General features: G+C 42.1%; 1 protein-coding gene across 2 annotated transcripts in view; it reads left to right on the top strand.

Annotated features, from left to right (window-relative positions):
• LOC148069918 (semaphorin-3F-like) overlaps nucleotides 1–14,133 on the top strand; it is a 66,946-nt gene extending 52,813 nt beyond the window's left edge. For both annotated transcript variants that reach the window (XM_087800096.1, XM_087800095.1), the window contains 9 exons: nucleotides 5,117–5,186; nucleotides 6,601–6,745; nucleotides 6,826–7,048; nucleotides 7,751–7,839; nucleotides 7,952–7,993; nucleotides 8,988–9,147; nucleotides 9,913–9,993; nucleotides 10,613–10,746; nucleotides 11,790–14,133. In XM_087800096.1, coding sequence (XP_087656222.1) covers nucleotides 5,117–5,186; nucleotides 6,601–6,745; nucleotides 6,826–7,048; nucleotides 7,751–7,839; nucleotides 7,952–7,993; nucleotides 8,988–9,147; nucleotides 9,913–9,993; nucleotides 10,613–10,746; nucleotides 11,790–12,215 — 1,370 coding nt within the window. In that variant the 3' untranslated portion in view covers nucleotides 12,216–14,133. The remainder of the gene's footprint in view (nucleotides 1–5,116; nucleotides 5,187–6,600; nucleotides 6,746–6,825; nucleotides 7,049–7,750; nucleotides 7,840–7,951; nucleotides 7,994–8,987; nucleotides 9,148–9,912; nucleotides 9,994–10,612; nucleotides 10,747–11,789) is intronic.
• Nucleotides 14,134–21,724: the final 7,591 nt, after the last annotated feature.

Raw genomic sequence — 21,724 nt, 5'->3', positions numbered from 1 at the left:
CAGCATAAACGACACATTGTTGCTCGAACCGTCCATCGGTTCTGTCTTGGTTCTGTCTCGGTTCTGTTCGGTTCTGTCTCGTTTCTGTCTCGGTTCTGTCTCGGTTCTGCCTCGGTTCTGTCTCGGTTCTGTCTCGGTTCTGCCTCGGTTCTGTCTCGGTTCTGTCTCGGTTCTGTCTCGGTTCTGTCTCGGTTCTGTCTCGGTTCTGCCTCGGTTCTGTCTCGGTTCTGTTCGGTTCTGTCTCGGTTCTGTCTCGGTTCTGTCTCGGTTCTTTTCGGTTCTGTCTCAGTTCTGTCTCGGTTCCGTTCGGTTCTGTCTCGGTTCTGTCTCGGTTCTGTTCGGTTCTGTTCGGTTCTGTTCGGTTCTGTCTCAGTTCTGTCTCGGTTCTGTTTGGTTCTGTCTCAGTTCTGTCTCGGTTCTGTCTCAGTTCTGTCTCGGTTCTGTTCGGTTCTGTCTTGGTTCTGTCTCGGTTCTGTCTCGGTTCTGTTCGGTTCTGTCTCGGTTCTGTCTCGGTTCTGTTCGGTTCTGTCTCGGTTCTGTCTCGGTTCTGTTCGCTCCAGACATTTGTGGAAAAGCGTTGGTTGTTATTTTGGCTCAAGAGGAAGTTTGTTCGGCTCCTGGTTTGTGTTGCTGACTCAGGCTTGTGTGGACAAGTGTGTGTGTGTGTGTGTGTGTGTGTGTGTGTGTGTGTGTGTGTGTGTGTGTGTGTGTGTGTGTGTGTGTGTGTGTGTGCGCGTGTGTGTGTGTGTGTGTGTTGGTTTGAAGTGTGTTAAAGTGCAGAAAGTGACACATGAGGAAACGACACCAAGACCACTTGTTTCAATAGTGAAATTAATTTAGTTGGATCTAACAAGTGACCAGGTTAACTGCAGAGTCACTAACCATGATTTATTTATGATAAAACTCCAAAGAAAGATAAAGAAGTGCATTTTCTAACTTTGATGATTTCATTGAAACCACTTTGATCTCATCCAGACAAAGGTCATGAAGGTCAAATACAATATTTACAAACGTTTATATTTGTCTGATCTAAACACTCTCTGTGTTCAGTCCAGTGATGCTTCGTTTTCTTTCTCATTCAACAACATTTCTCGCAGTGTTTGGATCTTTTGTTTCAGTTAACTCAACAAAGTACAGTCTGTGGGCCATATTGGGCCATTTGAAAGTATTTATTTGGCCTTCATTAAAAGTAAAACTAAATTAAGGTTCTTACTTTAACTTCTTTTTATCTTATTATCTTCACCATTTGACTCTCTCTCGTTTTAAATCACTTTAAATATATTTAATGTCTTATTAAACAATGTTATTACGTGAACTATCATTCATTTAATGAAGTTTTCACACAGGAAGTTAAAGTGTTTCGACATCAGACCAGAGAGTGTTTCCTGTCTGTGCAGCGTGTTAGCATGTTAGCATGTTAGCATGTTAGCCTCTTAGCTTCTGCTAAAAAACATCTTAAAATATAGACTTTTTATTTCTGATCAATTCTTCTGGAGCTTCAATAAAGACGTTACAGTCGAGCAGTTCGAAGGTGTTTAGATGTTGTTAAGAGTCTTTTTGGACGAAGATGAAGACGACTGAGCTTCTGTCGCTACATTAAAATGAACAAACATGTTTTTCTCTAAAAAGAACAGATGACTCTGAAGATAATGAACATGAGGGTTTGTCTCAGTCGTCTCCACACCCTGCGTTCTTAATGAAGTATCTTTAGAAATATCATCACATAACAAAACCTCCACTAATCTTGAATTTAATCTTGAAAATATGAAGTTCTGTTGAGTAGAAAAGACTTCTGGAAAAAACACTTCCATCTGTGACAGATTTGAAAGGGATCCTTTTCCAAGAGCCTCTTTGTTCACCTGGTTCAGGAGCCGAGGTTCGAGGGCAGCTGTATTATTGGAGCGTCGTGTGTTTGCTCTCAACTCTCGGGAGTATTTATGTTCATTTGTTTTGCTGTACTTGGCAATTCCGAGCGTAATGAGTAACGTCGGCCCAAGAGTTCGACACGTAAACACTGAGACGCACAGAAACACATTTAGATCAGAATTCTAGTTCCATTATAACCGTGAAGCGTCGAGGGCTTCGTTCCGTCGATACGCAGTTAAAAAGCGAAACAGTCTCAGGACGAGGTGAGAGTGAAACGATGTTCGCACTCGTTCAGGGAAGGTTGAGCCTCCATTGTTTCCTGCTGTTATTAATATAGCAGTTTCCCCCGGAGCCCTGAACGCACCGCGGTGCTGTCAAGTCAGCTCAAAGCTTCCTTCTCTTGACTTTATCTGCAGCGTCTGTTCCAACATCTGATCGTTCTCGTGTCCTTCAGGACAACATCTAATCAGTGTCTTCTCGTGTCCTTCAGGACAACATCTGATCAGTGTCTTCTCGTGTCCTTCAGGACAACATCTGATCAGTGTCTTCTCGTGTCCTTCAGGACAACATCTGATCAGTGTCTTCTCGTGTCCTTCAGGACAACATCTAATCAGTGTCTTCTCGTGTCCTTCAGGACAACATCTGATCAGTGTCTTCTCGTGTCCTTCAGGACAACATCTGATCGGTGTCTTCTCGTGTCCTTCACGACAACATCTGATCAGTGTCTTCTCGTGTCCTTCAGGACAACATCTGATCAGTGTCTTCTCGTGTCCTTCACGACAACATCTGATCAGTGTCTTCTCGTGTCCTTCACGACAACATCTGATCAGTGTCTTCTCATGTCCTTCAGGACAACATCTGATCAGTGTCTTCTCGTGTCCTTCAGGACAACATCTGATCAGTGTCTTCTCGTGTCCTTCAGGACAACATCTGATCAGTGTCTTCTCGTGTCCTTCAGGACAACATCTGATCAGTGTCTTCTCATGTCCTTCATGACAACATCTGATCAGTGTCTTCTCGTGTCCTTCAGGACAACATCTGATCAGTGTCTTCTCGTGTCCTTCAGGACAACATCTGATCAGTGTCTTCTCGTGTCCTTCATGACAACATCTGATCAGTGTCTTCTCATGTCCTTCAGGACAACATCTGATCAGTGTCTTCTCGTGTCCTTCACGACAACATCTGATCAGTGTCTTCTCGTGTCCTTCACGACAACATCTGATCGGTGTCTTCTCGTGTCCTTCACGACAACATCTGATCGGTTTCTTCTCGTGTCCTTCACGACAACATCTGATCAGTGTCTTCTCGTGTCCTTCAGGACAACATCTAATCAGTGTCTTCTCGTGTCCTTCAGGACAACATCTGATCAGTGTCTTCTCGTGTCCTTCAGGACAACATCTGATCGGTGTCTTCTCGTGTCCTTCACGACAACATCTGATCAGTGTCTTCTCGTGTCCTTCAGGACAACATCTGATCAGTGTCTTCTCGTGTCCTTCACGACAACATCTGATCAGTGTCTTCTCGTGTCCTTCACGACAACATCTGATCAGTGTCTTCTCATGTCCTTCAGGACAACATCTGATCAGTGTCTTCTCGTGTCCTTCAGGACAACATCTGATCAGTGTCTTCTCGTGTCCTTCAGGACAACATCTGATCAGTGTCTTCTCGTGTCCTTCAGGACAACATCTGATCAGTGTCTTCTCGTGTCCTTCACGACAACATCTGATCAGTGTCTTCTCGTGTCCTTCAGGACAACATCTGATCAGTGTCTTCTCGTGTCCTTCACGACAACATCTGATCAGTGTCTTCTCGTGTCCTTCAGGACAACATCTGATCAGTGTCTTCTCGTGTCCTTCAGGACAACATCTGATCAGTGTCTTCTCGTGTCCTTCAGGACAACATCTGATCAGTGTCTTCTCGTGTCCTTCATGACAACATCTGATCAGTGTCTTCTCGTGTCCTTCAGGACAACATCTGATCAGTGTCTTCTTGTGTCCTTCAGGACAACATCTGATCAGTGTCTTCTCGTGTCCTTCACGACAACATCTGATCGGTGTCTTCTCGTGTCCTTCACGACAACATCTGATCGGTGTCTTCTCGTGTCCTTCACGACAACATCTGATCAGTGTCTTCTCGTGTCCTTCATGACAACATCTGATCGGTGTCTTCTCGTGTCCTTCACGACAACATCTGATCAGTGTCTTCTCGTGTCCTTCATGACAACATCTGATCGGTGTCTTCTCGTGTCCTTCACGACAACATCTGATCAGTGTCTTCTCGTGTCCTTCACGACAACATCTGATCAGTGTCTTCTCGTGTCCTTCACGACTGGATCAGATGTTGGTGGCTTCACGACTGCTTCAGGACGTGTGCGTCGCTTCTTAAACTATTATGTAAATATACACATAAATATTCAAATCATTCACGTAAGAATTTATCGATGATTCATTTATTGTTGACGATAAAACAGGTTTATTTTGATAAATGATGAACTGATGAAGATAAAGAGGCTTCATTTGAAACTTTGACTTATTTTATAGTAATGACATATTTTTTAAACTGTTATAAATGTTTAACAAAACTATTACTAGCCTTTATTTTCGTCAATATATTTGTTTGAACCTCTCTTTTCTTGTAGTGTTTATGTGATATTTTTACATGAAATATATATAAAAATTAAATATGTCACAATTTATTTATTTATTTACTTAATGTTATTTCTTTATCATGTTTTGTTCTAAAGATCTTTGTTTGAATTCCTTTTTTTTCCTCTTTTGTTTGTAAATTTTATGGGTTTTTGCTTTTATAATTTTCATAAAGTGCTTTTTTATATCTTGTTTTCAAAAAGTTAATAAAATAATGATAAATTAAAGGAATAAAGTTAAATGATGGTTTAATCAGAACCAGTCAAATGTTCCTCCTGGGACTTGAATCCGGGTCGGGTTCTGAAGGTTCTTCACTGTCTGTGCTCAGCGTGAGAACATCATGATTGAGCTTCATGAACATGGACTCTCGTGTGGACGGAGCAGCTGTCCTACATTTACGTTTCACCTGTGATGTTGTCCTGGAGGAGTCATCCGTCTGAGCAGGTCTGTGGAGCATCAGGGCTTCATGAAGGTCTGATGGAAACACACTCTGTGGTTCTCATGAGATCATAAACACACGAGTCCATCCAGTGCGTCCACACATGAAGAGTCGGAGGTCCTTTGGTTCCGGTTCATATTAGTCACGACGTGATTCTCTCTTTCAGGAGATGTTTACATTCAGCCGACCCAGGACACCAAGAACCCAGTTATTTACGGCGTCTTCTCCGTCTCCGGGTGAGTTTTTCTACTTCAGTGCAAACAAGTCAATGATGTCTGAAGATCAGAGACGAGTCACAAACTCTTGCTTTACTTTGAACTGAGAAGCTTTAAAATGACTTGTGAGAATATTCTTCACTGCAGTAATATTACTATAATAATAATAATAATATTACTATCCAGTGAATCTAATAATCCAGTGATTCTAATAACCATCATAGATTAATCATCATAGATTATAACTATCATTGATTATATCTATCCAGTGAATTTAATAATACAGTGATGATTATAATCTATGATGGTTATAATCATCATAGATTAAAATCATCATAGATTATAATTATCATAGATTATAATCATTATATATTATAATTATCATTGATTATAATCATCATAGATTATAATCATCATATATTATAATCATCATATATTATAATCATCATAGATTATAATCATCATATATTATAATCATCATATATTATAATCATCATAGATTATAATTATCATAGATTATAATCATCATCGATTATAATCATCATATATTATAATCATCATAGATTATAATTATCATAGATTATAATCATCATATATTTTAATCATCATAGATTATAACTATCATAGATTATATCTATCCAGTGAATTTAATAAAACAGTGATGATTATAATCTATGATGGTTATAATCATCAGTGGATTATAATCATCATAGATTATAATTATCATAGATTATAATCATCATAGATTATAATCATCATAGATTATTATTATCATAGATTATAATCATCATAGATTATAATCATCATAGATTATAATTATCATAGATTATAATCATCATAGATTATAATCATCATAGATTATAATCATCATAGATTATAATTATCATAGATTATCATATATTATAATCATCATAGATTATAATCATCATAGATTATAATCATCATAGATTATAATTATCATAGATTATCATATATTATAATCATCATAGATTATATCTATCCAGTGAATTTAATAATACAGTGATGATTATAATCTATGAGAATTATAATCTATGATGATTATAATCTATGATAATCATAGATTATAATCATCATAGATTATAATAATCATCATAGATTATAATCTATGATGATTATTATAATCGCCTTCTGGAAAAGCACTATATAAATAAAAATGACTTACTAGTAAGTAAACACTAATGCAAGATAATGACATTAAGTTTATTGACACAAACATTGTCTTCCTGCTCGTGTCTTGAATCTTTGATGAATAAACTTGAATTATTGAGACACAATAAAGTCATAAAGGTCTTATTTAAAGTTAGCAGGTGAGCTAATGCTAACATGTACGTTCAGTTCATGTGTGAAACATGAAAGTATGTCTAAGAATCTCAAACTTCTCACGTTGATCTTCTGGTTCTTCTCGCTCCCACAGCTCCGTCTTCAAGGGCTCGGCCGTCTGCGTCTACTCCATGGCCGACATCCGCATGGTCTTCAACGGACCCTTCGCCCACAAAGAGGGTCCCAACTACCAGTGGGTGGCCTACACCGGGAAGATCCCGTACCCTCGACCCGGCACAGTAAGTCCTCCCTCAGATGAAGACCAGCTGAGACGACTCCACGCGTCCTGAGGTTTGACCCAGAACGTTCCCCCCCGCAGTGTCCAGGCGGGACCTTCACCCCCAACATGAAGTCCACCAAAGACTACCCGGACGAGGTGATCAACTTCATGAGGAACCATCCCGCCATGTACAACGCCGTGTACCCCATGCACAAGCGCCCCCTGGTGGTCAGGACCAACGTGGACTACGAGTTCACCACCGTCACGGTGGACCAGGTGACGGCGGCGGACGGCAACTACGAAGTCCTCTTCCTGGGAACAGGTGGGTTTTTACTGTCCTTCATGTCTGTGTAGATGTTGGGTCGACGTGACTCTTGACCCTCTGGTCGGTCAGTGATGGAGGGTCAGAGACAAGAGGATTGTCTCCTGGAATCTTCAGTGGAGAAAAGAATTCTTGCTTTTGTGGAACAAATCAAAAGCTTGTTCGTTCACTGAAGGGATTTGAACCTCCAGGGCGAGGATTAGCAGCAGGAGGGGGAAGAATTAAAAGAAGTTTGAATCTCACCTTAATCCTGCCCAGTGGTGACGGAAGACGATCCTCGGAAGCTTCTGTGACGACACACTGGAGTCTTGTCTCGACGCTCGCGGCCCGAGAGCGAGGCAGGAATGTTCCTCCTTCTTCTGGCACATGCCGGGCCTCGCACTGAGGCGCGAGTCCTCGTCCATCTCAGGCGTGACGCTGACGGTTCTCAGGACGACCCGGGAACGTCAGAGGAACGTCAGAGGAACGTCAGAGGAACGTCAGAGGAACGTCAGAGGAACGTCAGAGGAACGTCAGAGGAACTGCAGAGAGAAGCAGGACGACAGGAAGTCTGTCATCTTGAGATGGAATAAGTCGTTTTGTTGGTGTGAAGATTAACTCTGGCGGGGGAACACACTGGAGAGTGAAGGGGCTGATGACAGGAAGGAGTGTGTGTGTGTACAGGTGTGTGTGTGACTGACAGGTGTGTGTGTTGCTCCACAGACAAAGGAACCGTTCAGAAAGTCATCGTCCTGCCCAGCGACAGCCTGCAGACGGAGGAGCTGGTCCTGGAGGAGGTGGAGGTGTTCAGGGTGAGTTGATGCTTTGGTGAAATGAAATGATTCAACACAACTTGTTCTTTTAGGCTCAGAGTTGATGCTTTCGTGAAGTAAAATGATTCACAAGTTGTTCTTTCGCTCTCAGGTTCCGACGCCCATCACCACCATGAAGATCTCGTCCAAACGGGTAAGAACCAGGATCGTGTTCGTCTCAGAGACACAAGTTTTTAAATCAATTTTAAATACCGAACGTTTCAATCGACTGATCCAACTCTGAGAAATGTTGGTTTAATTCATTAATTATGGAACGTTTTTGTGAATAATTGTTTTATTGAGTGAAATACCATGAATTAACGTTTAAAAAAAACGTACCATTATAAAGTTTATTTGGTTTGAAAGGTTTCACTTTGTAACTTTGTGAGAAAGAACAACAACAACAACTTTCATGTATTTATTCTAAATATTTATTTATTTACAATAACATGTTTATTTTTTTTTTATTATTTTCTCATTTATTTTGAAAAATTCATCACTTTGTTGGATGTTAATAAATAAATCACTAAATGATTTTTGTTTTATTTAATTGAAAATAAATAAATATAGAGATAGAAGCGAATATACTTTCATGCATTTTATTTTTAAAAATATTTATTTATTTATTTTGAAACATTGTTACTAGAATGTTAATAAATAAATCACTACATTTTTTTTTTTTTTTGAAAATAAATAACATTTGTCTTTATAACTTAAACTTAACTGGAAGCTTCATTTTTTTTAACATTTTGCTTTAATATCTTCATGTTTGTTTATCCCGAGTCTCTGAGGAACCAGGAAGTGAATCCAGTGTTGGATAAATTCTTCTGATTAAATCTAAACCTATAGATATTATCTTTTAGTTTAATATCAAAGTATGTCAACAATGTTTATAGATGTATTTAGCTTGTTAGCTACCGAGCTAATGTCATAGCCATGCTAAGTTGCTATCTTCCATGTAGCTCAACAAATTATGTTATGTTTTGAAATTAATATTAAATAGATTAATATTATATTAAGTCTTTAATAATATTAATTTAATGTATAAGATATAATTTAAATTCACATTTGTCGTCGTCACATTCGTTCAGAAGAAGCTGTTTTTCCATCAAAGCTTTTCTAACACTTTTCTATATTTTTCTCTACAGCAACAGTTGTACGTCTCGTCCAACATCGGCTTGACACAGTTAGCTCTTCACCGCTGCGACGTCTACGGAGAAGCTTGTGCCGACTGTTGCCTCGCCAGAGACCCTTACTGTGCCTGGGATGGGAAGTCGTGTTCTCGCTACTCAGCCTCGCAGAAGAGGTAAACACCCACAGCAGTGTTAGCATGTGCTAATAAACACCCACAGCAGTGTTAGCATGAGCTAACAAACACCCACAGAAGTGTTAGCATGAGCTAATAAACACCCACAGCAGTGTTAGCATGAGCTAACAAACACCCACAGAAGTGTTAGCATGTGCTAATAAACACCCACAGCAGTGTTAGCATGTTCTAATGAACACCCACACCAGTGTTAGCATGAGCTAACAAACACCCACAGAAGTGTTAGCATGAGCTAATAAACACCCACAGCAGTGTTAGCATGAGCTAACGAACTCCCACAGTAGTGTTAGCATGTGCTAATGAACACCCACAGCAGTGTTAGCATGTGCTAATGAACACCCACAGCAGTGTTAGCATGAGCTAACAAACACCCACAGTAGTGTTAGCATGTGCTAATGAACACCCACAGCAGTGTTAGCATGTGCTAATGAACACCCACAGCAGTGTTAGCATGAGCTAACAAACACCCACAGCAGTGTTAGCATGAGCTAACAAACTCCCACAGAAGTGTTAGCATGTGCTAATGCCACTAACTTATATTATATATTTCCTTTAAAATGTTTTGTGATGGTTGATGATTTCTGTTGCGCATGTGTTAGTAACAATAATAATAATAATAACAATAATAATAATAACAACAGTAATAACGTGAATAACTGCAGTGGCTCTAACACTGTGTTCTTGGATGGCTTTGAATGGTTTGCTGTTGCTTTATGTGTGTTTTCTCTCTCTTCGGCATCACTGGTCTGATCCCTTTAGACGGAGCAGGAGGCAAGACGTCAAGTACGGGAACCCGATCCGTCAGTGCAGAGGCTTCAACTCCAACGGTGGGTTGATCTGGAGGAGAATTGAAATCTCTGTTAAAATGAGTCTTTGGTGATTTATTTCTAGTTATTGAAATGATTAAATAACTTATTTTGAAACTACAGTTTATGTTATCACTTCTTTTATAAGGAAAGTTTAATTTTTATCTTCTTTATATCAATTTTTAAAGATACGCTTAACTCACCAAATAACTTTATCATTTAAATCGATTTTGTTGTATCTGACGTTTGTCGTTTTTCAATTCTAAATAAAAATGTCTTTTGTTTATTTATTCATTATATATTTTCACTCTATATTTGTTAAAATCAGAAAACTATAATTATATTTTTAAATAAAAACCAAACCGTAGTCAAATATATGATCAAATAAACCAACTCAACTGTACTTAAACATTAGTGAATTAAAAGAAGTGTTATTAGCATCAACAACATAGAATCTCTTGTATTTTCTTCACAGATTCATCATCAAATGATAATGAAATCACTTTTTATTTTATATCCACACGTCAACAACATGAGAGCCGATGAGTAGAATATATATATATATATATGGTCGTAACTCATGATAAAAAATCACTAGACCTAATGAAGTGTATATTTATATTGTCCTCTGCTGTGTTAGCGAACAAGAACACCCTGGAGATGGTCCAGTACGGCGTGGAGGGCAGCAGCAGCTTCCTGGAGTGTCAGGCTCGCTCGCCTCACGCCCTCATCAAGTGGCATCTGCAGCGAGATAACAGCGACCGCAGGAAAGAGGTGAACGAGCTTCACGTGGAAAACAAACGTTTTATGAAAGTGTTTTTAATACTGAAGCAACAAGAAGTTTTATTGTAAATAGTCTACATATATTGATCTTCAAGACACATCTGGACATGCTTAGACTGTTGCAGTGCACTATGGGACTTCATCAGAAATGTCTTGTTTATAGAAGGATCACAGAAGGAACAAGAGTTTAAACACTTTGTTCACAACCAGCCTCTTAGTTCGCCTGTTGGGACGGCCGGCTCTGCTTCTTAATATACAAATAATAATACAAGTTTTTCATTGAGAGACAAAAGTTTTTAATTGAGAGATAAACGTTTTCTTTGAAAGACAAAAGTTTTTAATTGAGAGATAAAAGTTTTTCATCGAGAGACAAAAGTTTTTCATTGCGAGACAAAAGTTTTAAATCGAGAGATAAACGTTTTTCATTGAGAGACAAAAGTTTTTCATTGCGAGACAAAAGTTTTAAATCGAGAGATAAAAGTTTTTCATTGAGAGATAAAAGTTTTTCATTGAGAGACAAAAGTTTTAAATCGAGAGATAAAAGTTTTTCTTTGAAAGACTAAAAGTTTTCAATCAGAGATAAAAGTTTTTCTTTGAAAGATAAAAGTTTTTCATTGCGAGACAAAAGTTTTAAATCGAGAGATAAAAGTTTTTCTTTGAAAGACAAAAGTTTTTAATTGAGAGATAAAAGTTTTTAATTGAGAGATAAACGTTTTTCATTGAGAGATAAAAGTTTTTAATTGAGAGATAAACGTTTTTCATTGAGAGATAAAAGTTTTTCTTTGAAAGATAAAAGTTTTTCATTGAGAGACAAAAGTTTTAAATCGAGAGATAAAAGTTTTTCTTTGAAAGACTAAAAGTTTTCAATCAGAGATAAAAGTTTTTCTTTGAAAGATAAAAGTTTTTAATTGAGAAACAAAAGTTTTTAATCGAGAGCTAAAAGGGAATAAAGTTTCTGAAAACATGAGCAACATTTGAATCTGCTTTGATGAGAAAAGCTTCATGTGTTCACTGATCCTCTCCTGCTGGTCCAGATCCGCTGCGACGGTCGGGTTCTGAAGACGGAGCAGGGCCTCCTCCTGCGGGCCCTGCAGCCCTCCGACTCCGGCATGTACCAGTGCACGGCCACGGAGAAGAACTTCAAACACACGCTGGTCAAGCTGCAGCTGGTGGTTCTGTCGGGCCGGGCCGTCAACAACGTGCTGGTGGAGGGAGGCGGGGGTCCGGTGCCGTCCGCCCTGCACTCCAGCAGCACCCAGTGGACCCCCAGCGCGGTCCAGTACAAGGACCTGCTGACCATCCTGAGCCAGCCCGAGATGAGCCTCATCAACCAGTACTGCCAGGACTACTGGCAGTCCGGGGACCCGCTGGCGGCCCCCGTGAAGAGCAAAGACCCGAAGGAGCTCAAGGAGCAGAAGAAGCCTCGGAACCGCCGGCATCACGGGGAGGAGGAGACATGAGGCGGTTCTGACCCGCCCGGACCCGGGAGAGACTCACTGAGAGAATGAAAAAATGCACAGACGGAGAAGAGAAGAGCAGTGAGACTCCACTGGCATCAGATATATGATACACAGTATTTATTGTAGGTTGTACATAGTATCATCTGTGGACTTGTACTTATACAACATGCTCTTCATCAAAAGGTACTTTTGGGGCAAAACTTGTTCTCGTTGATGTTATTTTATTGTTGCTGTTACCGTCGTTGTGATCATGAGTCGAAGGCGATGGGATCGAGTCTCATTCGTGGTCCTTCACAAAAGCGTCTCTCCGTGGACCGGATGCTGCGAGCGGACCCATGACGAGTGGACCCGGTCCGACCGGGCCCGGGTCGGTCCAGGCCAGGGTCGGTCCAGGAGACGGATTCTTGACCAGTTTTTTTTTTTTTTAAACTACATGTTTTTCCTGCTTCAGAGGATGGATTGTGACATAATGTCGTCGCTCAGACGTGAGGATGTTTTCTTCTGGGATTCGAACCAACAACCAGAGAGAATTCAATGGTTTTCTGACTGAACGTTTCATGGTTTTAAAGCACATAATGATCCACGGCTTTATTGACATGGAATTAAAAGCACAAAGTGAACTTTTGTTTAAATAAAGTGGTAACTTTATGTGATTTAAACTCAAAAGGAAGATATTGGCTTCAGAAATATTGAAGTCGCAGATTAGAAACTAGTTTCAAAACTGACCCAAGATCTGCCGCTCGAACATAAAACCTCGACACGAGTCAAACTCCCAAGAAATGAAACGTGAAGGTCGACGTTTGTTCTTCAAAGCGTCTCATGTCTGGAGGCAGAAATAAAACAACACAAACAACAGCAACACAAACTCGTGTTAGTCAAACGAATAATAAACATTTTCACAAACAAACACTTTAACCAAACGCTCAAATAATTGATTGACATCCCAAAGAACGCCGGCGACGGCAACAAGGCCACGAAAACAAACCATGGATTCAGATGATTTTTCTCCGCGTTTGTGCAACAAATACTTGCGTCGACTCACAAACCAAAACTCTCGTGGACCAAAAACAGCTGTCAATCACACCAGATCCTCTCTCTGTCCGTTACCATGACGTCAGCATGTCTCAAGCACTCCTGGGTAATGAGGAGAAGATCCTGAAGGTCCTTCGCATGTTTGCCTGAAGAGCTGCTGCTGTGGATCTCTGATGATCTCTGAGGATCTCTGAGGATCTCCGAGGATCTCTGAGGATCTCCGAGGATCTCTGAGGATCTCCGAGGATCTCTGAGGATCTCTGTGGATCTCCGAGGATCCCAGGAGTCTCAGCAGAAGCTGCCACTGTGTGCATGAACCCGTGTTTGTACTGTAACTACGATGATGTTCCTTCATCCGTGGGGTTGTCGGTTCGACGCCCCTGCATGATGCAGCTTCCACTCCCGACTCACCTATTTATACAGTTTCCTGTAAATAGTCAAACCTGAGCTTTTTTTTTTATGAATGACTGGAACGAGGTCAAGGTTGAAGCTGTAACACGAGCATGTTTGGAAGCAAGAGTCTGTTTAAAGCGTCTGAACACGCCCTGTCTCTCGCCTGCACTCAGCCTCCATCAGCGCCGCTGGGAAGACGCATCAATAATTCATCCTCGGCTCGGGATCAATGGAGACGAGCAACGGTCGTGCAATGTGTTATTTTTATAAAGTGTCGTCTCTTGTTTTGTACTTTTACTCTCCGTCGTCGCTGGTTCTGGAAAAAAAGAAATGATGTGTAAATTCCTCTTCTCTTCCTTCACATTGTTGTCGCTGACTGATGAATTAAAGCTCTATATTTTTTAAGATGGAATGCTCCCCCTTCATTGTGAATGTCCTGATATTGAATGTTTTCCACTGAATCCTTGGAATAAAGATGTATCTGTCAAAGTGACACGTATGCACGTCTCTATCAGAGAGTCCTCGTGTCAATCAATCACTCGCTTCATTGACGGATCATTAACTCGCATTAACAGTGTTTGTGATAAGACTCGACTCACGGGTCGATACGACTCATTAAACACGTGTTTCCTGCTCACATCATATATACATTCATGATATTTGATTGTCTTTAGGCTCAAATCATGTTTTATTGAAATATTTTTAAATGTATTCATGGTTTTGATCACCTTTCAGTTGTTTTAGTGTTTTAAGTCGTTACTCTAATGATAATTATCGTTAGAATTTGAAGACAAAGTAACAAAATTTGTTTGACTTTTGTTGAGTTTTATTATTGAAAAACTTCATGACTCAATATTTCTGTATATAAATATTTTATTTGGGTGTTAATGAAAACAATCTGATAAATAATATTAATTTAATACATTTTTAGATAAAAACGAAAGTCGATCACATGATGCTCGTCGTCAGCAAACAGAAAGACAAACATCACCCGCGAAAATACATTTGAAATGAACTTATATTTTCTCTTTTAACTCCAAAAGGAAACAGATTAGTTTGAAAATAACGAACCATTCGACTCCTCGACACAAGAGTGAGGAGGAATGAGTGCGTTTGAATTATTAGTGAACTTTTAATTTAATGAGCAACTGACGGTCGACCATGAGAGACACACACCTGTGAGACACACACCTGTGAGACACAGACTTGTGAGAGACACACCTGTGAGACACACACCTGTGAGACACACACCTGTGAGACACAGACTTGTGAGACACACACCTGTGAGAGACACACACCTGTGAGACACACACCTGTGAGACACACACCTGTGAGACACACACCTGTGAGACACACACCTGTGAGACACAGACTTGTGAGACACACACCTGTGAGAGACACACACCTGTGAGACACACACCTGTGAGACACACACACCTGTGAGACACAGACTTGTGAGACACACACCTGTGAGAGACACACACCTGTGAGACACACACCTGTGAGACACACACCTGTGAGACACAGACTTGTGAGACACACACCTGTGAGAGACACACACCTGTGAGACACACACCTGTGAGACACAGACTTGTGAGAGACACACACCTGTGAGAGAAACACACCTGTGAGACACACACCTGTGAGACACACACACCTGTGAGACACACACCTGTGAGACACACACCTGTGAGACACACACCTGTGAGACACAGACTTGTGAGAGACACACCTGTGAGAGACACACACCTGTGAGACACACACCTGTGAGACACAGACTTGTGAGAGACACACCTGTGAGACACACACCTGTGAGACACACACCTGTGAGACACACACCTGTGAGAGACGCACACCTGTGAGACACAGACCTGTGAGACACACACCTGTGAGACACACACCTGTGAGACACACACCTGTGAGAGACACACACCTGTGAGAGACACACACCTGTGATACGCACATCTGTGAGAGACACACCTGTGAGACACACACCTGTGAGAGACACACACCTGTGAGACACACACCTGTGAGAGACACACACCTGTGAGAGACACACACCTGTGAGACACACACCTGTGAGAGACACACACCTGTGAGAGACACACACCTGTGATACGCACATCTGTGAGAGACACACAGCTGTTAGAGACACACCCCTGAGAGAGACACACACCTGTGAGAGACACACACCTGTGAGAGACGCACACCTGTGAGACACACACACCTGTGAGAGACGCACACCTGTGAGAGACACACACCTGTGAGAGACACACACCTGTGAGAGACACACACCTGTGATACGCACATCTGTGAGAGACACACCTGTGAGACACACACCTGTGATACGCACATCTGTGCGAGACACACAACTTTTAGAGACACACCCCTGAGAGAGACACACACCTGTGAGAGACACACACCTGTGAGAGACGCACACCTGTGAGACACACACACCTGTGAGAGACGCACACCTGTGAGAGACGCACACCTGTGAGAGACGCACACCTGTGAGACACACACACCTGTGAGAGACGCACACCTGTGAGAGACACACACCTGTGAGAGACACACACCTGTGAGAGACACACACCTGTGATACGCACATCTGTGAGAGACACACCTGTGAGACACACACCTGTGATACGCACATCTGTGCGAGACACACAACTTTTAGAGACACACCCCTGAGAGAGACACACACCTGTGAGAGACACACACCTTGTGAGAGACGCACACCTGTGAGACACACACACCTGTGAGAGACGCACACCTGTGAGAGACACACACCTGTGAGAGACACACACCTGTGAGAGACACACACCTGTGATACGCACATCTGTGAGAGACACACCTGTGAGACACACACCTGTGATACGCACATCTGTGCGAGACACACAACTTTTAGAGACACACCCCTGAGAGAGACACACACCTGTGAGAGACACACACCTGTGAGAGACGCACACCTGTGAGACACACACACCTGTGAGAGACGCACACCTGTGAGAGACGCACACCTGTGAGAGACGCACACCTGTGAGACACACACACCTGTGAGAGACGCACACCTGTGAGAGACACACCTGTGAGACACACACCTGTGATACGCACATCTGTGCGAGACACACAACTTTTAGAGACACACCCCTGAGAGAGACGCACACCTGTGAGAGACACACACCTGTGAGAGACGCACACCTGTGAGACACACACACCTGTGAGTGACACACCTGTGAGAGACGCACACCTGTGAGAGACGCACACCTGTGAGAGACGCACACCTGTGAGACACACAGACCTGTGAGAGACACACACCTGTGAGAGACACACATCTGTGAGACACAGACCTGTGAGAGACACACACCTGTGAGACACACACCTGTGAGACACACACCTGTGAGACACACCTGTGAGACACACACACCTGTGAGACACACACACCTGTGAGACACACACCTGTGAGACACAGACCTGTGAGACACACACCGTGAGAGACACACACCTGTGAGACACAGACCTGTGAGAGACACACACCTGTGAGACACACACCTGTGAGACACACACCTGTGAGAGACACACACCTGTGAGACACACACCTGTGAGAGACACACACCTGTGAGAGACACACACCTGTGAGAGACACACACCTGTGAGAGACACACACCTGTGATACGCACATCTGTGAGAGACACACCTGTGAGACACACACCTGTGATACGCACATCTGTGCGAGACACACAACTTTTAGAGACACACCCCTGAGAGAGACACACACCTGTGAGAGACACACACACCTGTGAGAGACGCACACCTGTGAGACACACACACCTGTGAGAGACGCACACCTGTGAGAGACGCACACCTGTGAGACACACAGACCTGTGAGAGACACACACCTGTGAGAGACACACATCTGTGAGACACAGACCTGTGAGAGACACACACCTGTGAGACACACACCTGTGAGATACACACCTGTGAGACACACCTGTGAGACACACACACCTGTGAGACACACACCTGTGAGACACAGACCTGTGAGACACACACCGTGAGAGACACACACCTGTGAGACACAGACCTGTGAGAGACACACACCTGTGAGACACACACCTGTGAGACACACACCTGTGAGAGACACACACCTGTGAGACACACACCTGTGAGAGACACACACCTGTGAGAGACACACACCTGTGAGAGACACACACCTGTGAGAGACACACACCTGTGAGAGACACACACCTGTGAGACACACACCTGTGAGAGACACACACCTGTGAGAGACACACACCTGTGATACGCACATCTGTGAGAGACACACCTGTGAGACACACACCTGTGAGAGACACACACCTGTGATACGCACACCTGTGAGAGACACACAGCTGTTAGAGACACACCCCTGAGAGAGACACACACCTGTGAGAGACACACACCTGTGAGAGACGCACACCTGTGAGACACACACACCTGTGAGTGACACACCTGTGAGAGACACACACCTGTGAGAGACACACCTGTGAGACACACACCTGTGAGAGACACACACCTGTGAGAGACACACACCTGTGAGAGACGCACACCTGTGAGACACACACACCTGTGAGAGACGCACACCTGTGAGAGACACACACCTGTGAGAGACACACACCTGTGAGAGACACACACCTGTGATACGCACATCTGTGAGAGACACACCTGTGAGACACACACCTGTGATACGCACATCTGTGAGAGACACACAACTTTTAGAGACTCACTTATGCACTAAAACTACTAAGTTGAAGTACACAAGTATGTGATTTGAGACACAGCACTGGTGTTTCTCAGAAGGATTTGTTCGTGGACAGTCCAGGGATGATCTTGTGGTCGAGGATCTCACCTGCATGTATGATTCACGACGAGTATCTGCTGCTCACAGTATAAATATTTGGGCAGAACAAAGTGTGTGTAAATAATTAACAAGGCTGTGTTTCCCCAAATGTCACGACGACTGTTTCATTATTCATGGCAGTTGTTTCTGGAAGAAGCTGGTTTGATGGAGATCGACTTTCTTTTCTTCAACAAGTCAAACATGTTTCTTATGTTAAATGATCTACATATGTTAATTAAACCTTAACTTAATAGTTTATTTATAGTGAAAGAACATGAGTTTTTGTGCCAAAGATAACAGATTAAATTAGTGTCAACATTTACAATATTTTCTACACATTAAGTCGAGGGTTGTAACCGTTGTGTAACTGATTACACGCAGTTGTGCTGCACAACCACTAGAGGGTTCTGTCTCCATTCAAACACCTAATCCCATTACATTAAAACCCTTCCAGTAGTTATCAGACGCTAGTTATTTATTCTTTGACTCAATTACAGCCTTCATAACAGATGAATCAAACAAATACCTTTACCATATGTTTCAGACTATGAGGTGCACTTATAATCCTTAAATCTTTTTCAAAAATCTTCAGGGCAGCTCATGAAACTTACGTTTTAATCGTGGTTGACCACAAACAGATTTTATGTGATAAACGGCGCTCAAAAATCTTTCAAATGTAAACTAGGAAGCCGCAAGTCATCGTAGTGTTACTCTGCGAAGCTCCGTAGTATTATACCTGGTGGGGTAATACTGCGAATCCACACTACATTTAGTCATTTCCAAATAGTTAAACCCTGTTTAAGTAATAAACACTTATATACGTGTACAATTGTTGTACTTGTCGTATCTTTTAACAATCGTTCACGTCTCTGTAACATAGTTGACGTCAATAATCTTAATAAATCTAATACTTTATCTACGTTGACATCAATCAACATGAACTCTAGAACAAAAGTGACGATTTAACTTTTACCAAAGTTTCTTTTTGCTGTTAGTTTTTTTATTTAAGTCACAAATATGTTACAGAACTTGTTCAGCTCCAGGTTATGAACACGACCTCAGCAGTGGATCTGTTTTCTTGTCATGCAAACACAGCCTGTCGAACAGAGACCCTCAGAACTTTCATGCAGAGCTTCATCACATCAATCGACCCTGGAGAGATGACAGCATATCTACATCTTATCAGGCCAGTGGTTCTGTTGCTCCTCACAGAAGACTGAGTCAGTATCTAATGTTGCTCCTCACAGAAGACTGAGTCAGTATCTAATGTTGCTCCTCAAAGAAGACTGAGTCAGTATCTAATGTTGCTCCTCACAGAAGACTGAGTCAGTATCTAATGTTGCTCCTCACAGAAGACTGAGTCAGTATCTAATGTTGTTCCTCACTGAAGACTGAGTCAGTATCTAATGTTGCTCCTCACAGAAGACTGAGTCATTATCTAATGTTGCTCCTCAATGAAGACTGAGTCAGTATCTAATGTTGCTCCTCACAGAAGACTGAGTCAGTATCTAATGTTGCTCCTCAAAGAAGACTGAGTCAGTATCTAATGTTGCTCCTCACAGAAGACTGAGTCAGTATCTAATGTAAGTAAGTAAGTAAGTAATATATATTTATATAGCGCTTTTCGAGACCAGGGTCACAAAGCGCTTTAACAATCAAAACAATACTCAAAACAGTACATACTTCAAAGATCAAGACAACACCGAGAACAACACAGGAGTTCGAGAAATTCAAGGAAAAGCCTGCACAAATAGAAACGTCTTAAGATGTTTCTTAAAGGAGTCAGTAGACTCCATCAAGCGCAAAGAGAGAGGAAGATTGTTCCAAAGCTTAGGAGCAACAGCCTGAAAAGATTTCTCTCCTCTGGTCCTGAGCCGTGTGCGTGGAACCATAAGTAGATTCTGATCCACAGACCTCAGAGCCCGAGCTGGGGTGTAAGGCTGGATCAGATCAGTGATGTAAGGAGGAGCCTGACCATGAATAGATCTGAAAGTAAGAACCAGAATTTTAAAGTTGATCCTGAAAGAAACTGGAAGCCAGTGAAGAGTTTTAAGGACCGGAGAAATGTGAGTTCTTCTACTAGAGCGGGTCAGAATTCTCGCTGCAGAGTTCTGAATCAACTGCAGGCGAGACAGCTCCTTCTTGTTAAGACATGAAAACAAACTGTTACAATAGTCCAGACGAGAAGAAACAAACGCATGGATTACAAGCTCCAGATCATGTTGTGACAGCATTTTCCTAAGTTTAGAGATTTTTCTCAGTTGAAGGAAACAGTTTCTGGTCAGTTTTCTACAGTGTTGAACAAGAGACATGTCTTTATCAAATACAACACCCAGGTTTCTCAGGCTCAGTTTGACAGACTGACCTAAGTCACCCAAGTACTGACTCAACCCTGGAATCGTATCATCAGGAGCAATCACCAGAGTTTCAGTTTTGTCCACATTAAGCTGTAAAGTGTTATCACTCAGCCATTGTTTGATTTCTAGCAAACAATTGACTAAGCTGTTCAGCCTTTGGGGCTCAGTTGGGTCAAAAGAGCAGTAGAGCTGGATGTCATCAGCAAAAATGTGATAAGAAACATCTGGAAATCTCTGAATGATTTTACCAAGGGGAATCAAGTACAGCAAAAACAATAAAGGACCCAGAACAGAACCTTGAGGGACTCCACACAACAGATCTGCCGATTCAGACCTCATTTGATTGGCAGATACACTAAAACTGCGCCCAGAAAGGTAAGATGAGAACCATTCTAACACAGACCCAGACAGTCCCACTTCATCCCTTAGTCTTCTCAGCAGGATCTGGTGATCAACTGTGTCAAAGGCTGACGACAGATCCAAGAGAACCAGAACAGTGAATTTACCAGAGTCAGCCGACATCATGATGTCACTGGACACTTTCAATAAAGCTGTCTCCGTAGAGTGATGTTTACGGAAGCCAGACTGAAACTTCTCATGGATGTCGCTCTGATCCAAGAACAAAGACAGCTGCTCGGACACCACCTTCTCCAAGATCTTGGACAAGAAAGGGAGCTTAGAAATAGGCCTGAAATTACTGAGGTCAGTTGGGTCTAAGCCTGGTTTTTTGAGCAGAGGCTCCACAATGGCATGTTTAAATGCATTGGGAAAAACCCCTGTGGAAAGGGAGAGGTTCACCATATTGGTAACCCAGGGGCCAATTACATCAAATACTTTGATAAAAAGCC

The sequence above is a fragment of the Callionymus lyra genome, chromosome 10 (assembly GCF_982586985.1).
Source record: "Callionymus lyra chromosome 10, fCalLyr1.hap1.1, whole genome shotgun sequence".
NCBI lineage: Eukaryota > Metazoa > Chordata > Actinopteri > Syngnathiformes > Callionymidae > Callionymus > Callionymus lyra.
The sequence above is the reverse complement of the archived record's forward strand: the minus strand, read 5'-3'. Positions and strand labels throughout refer to the sequence as shown.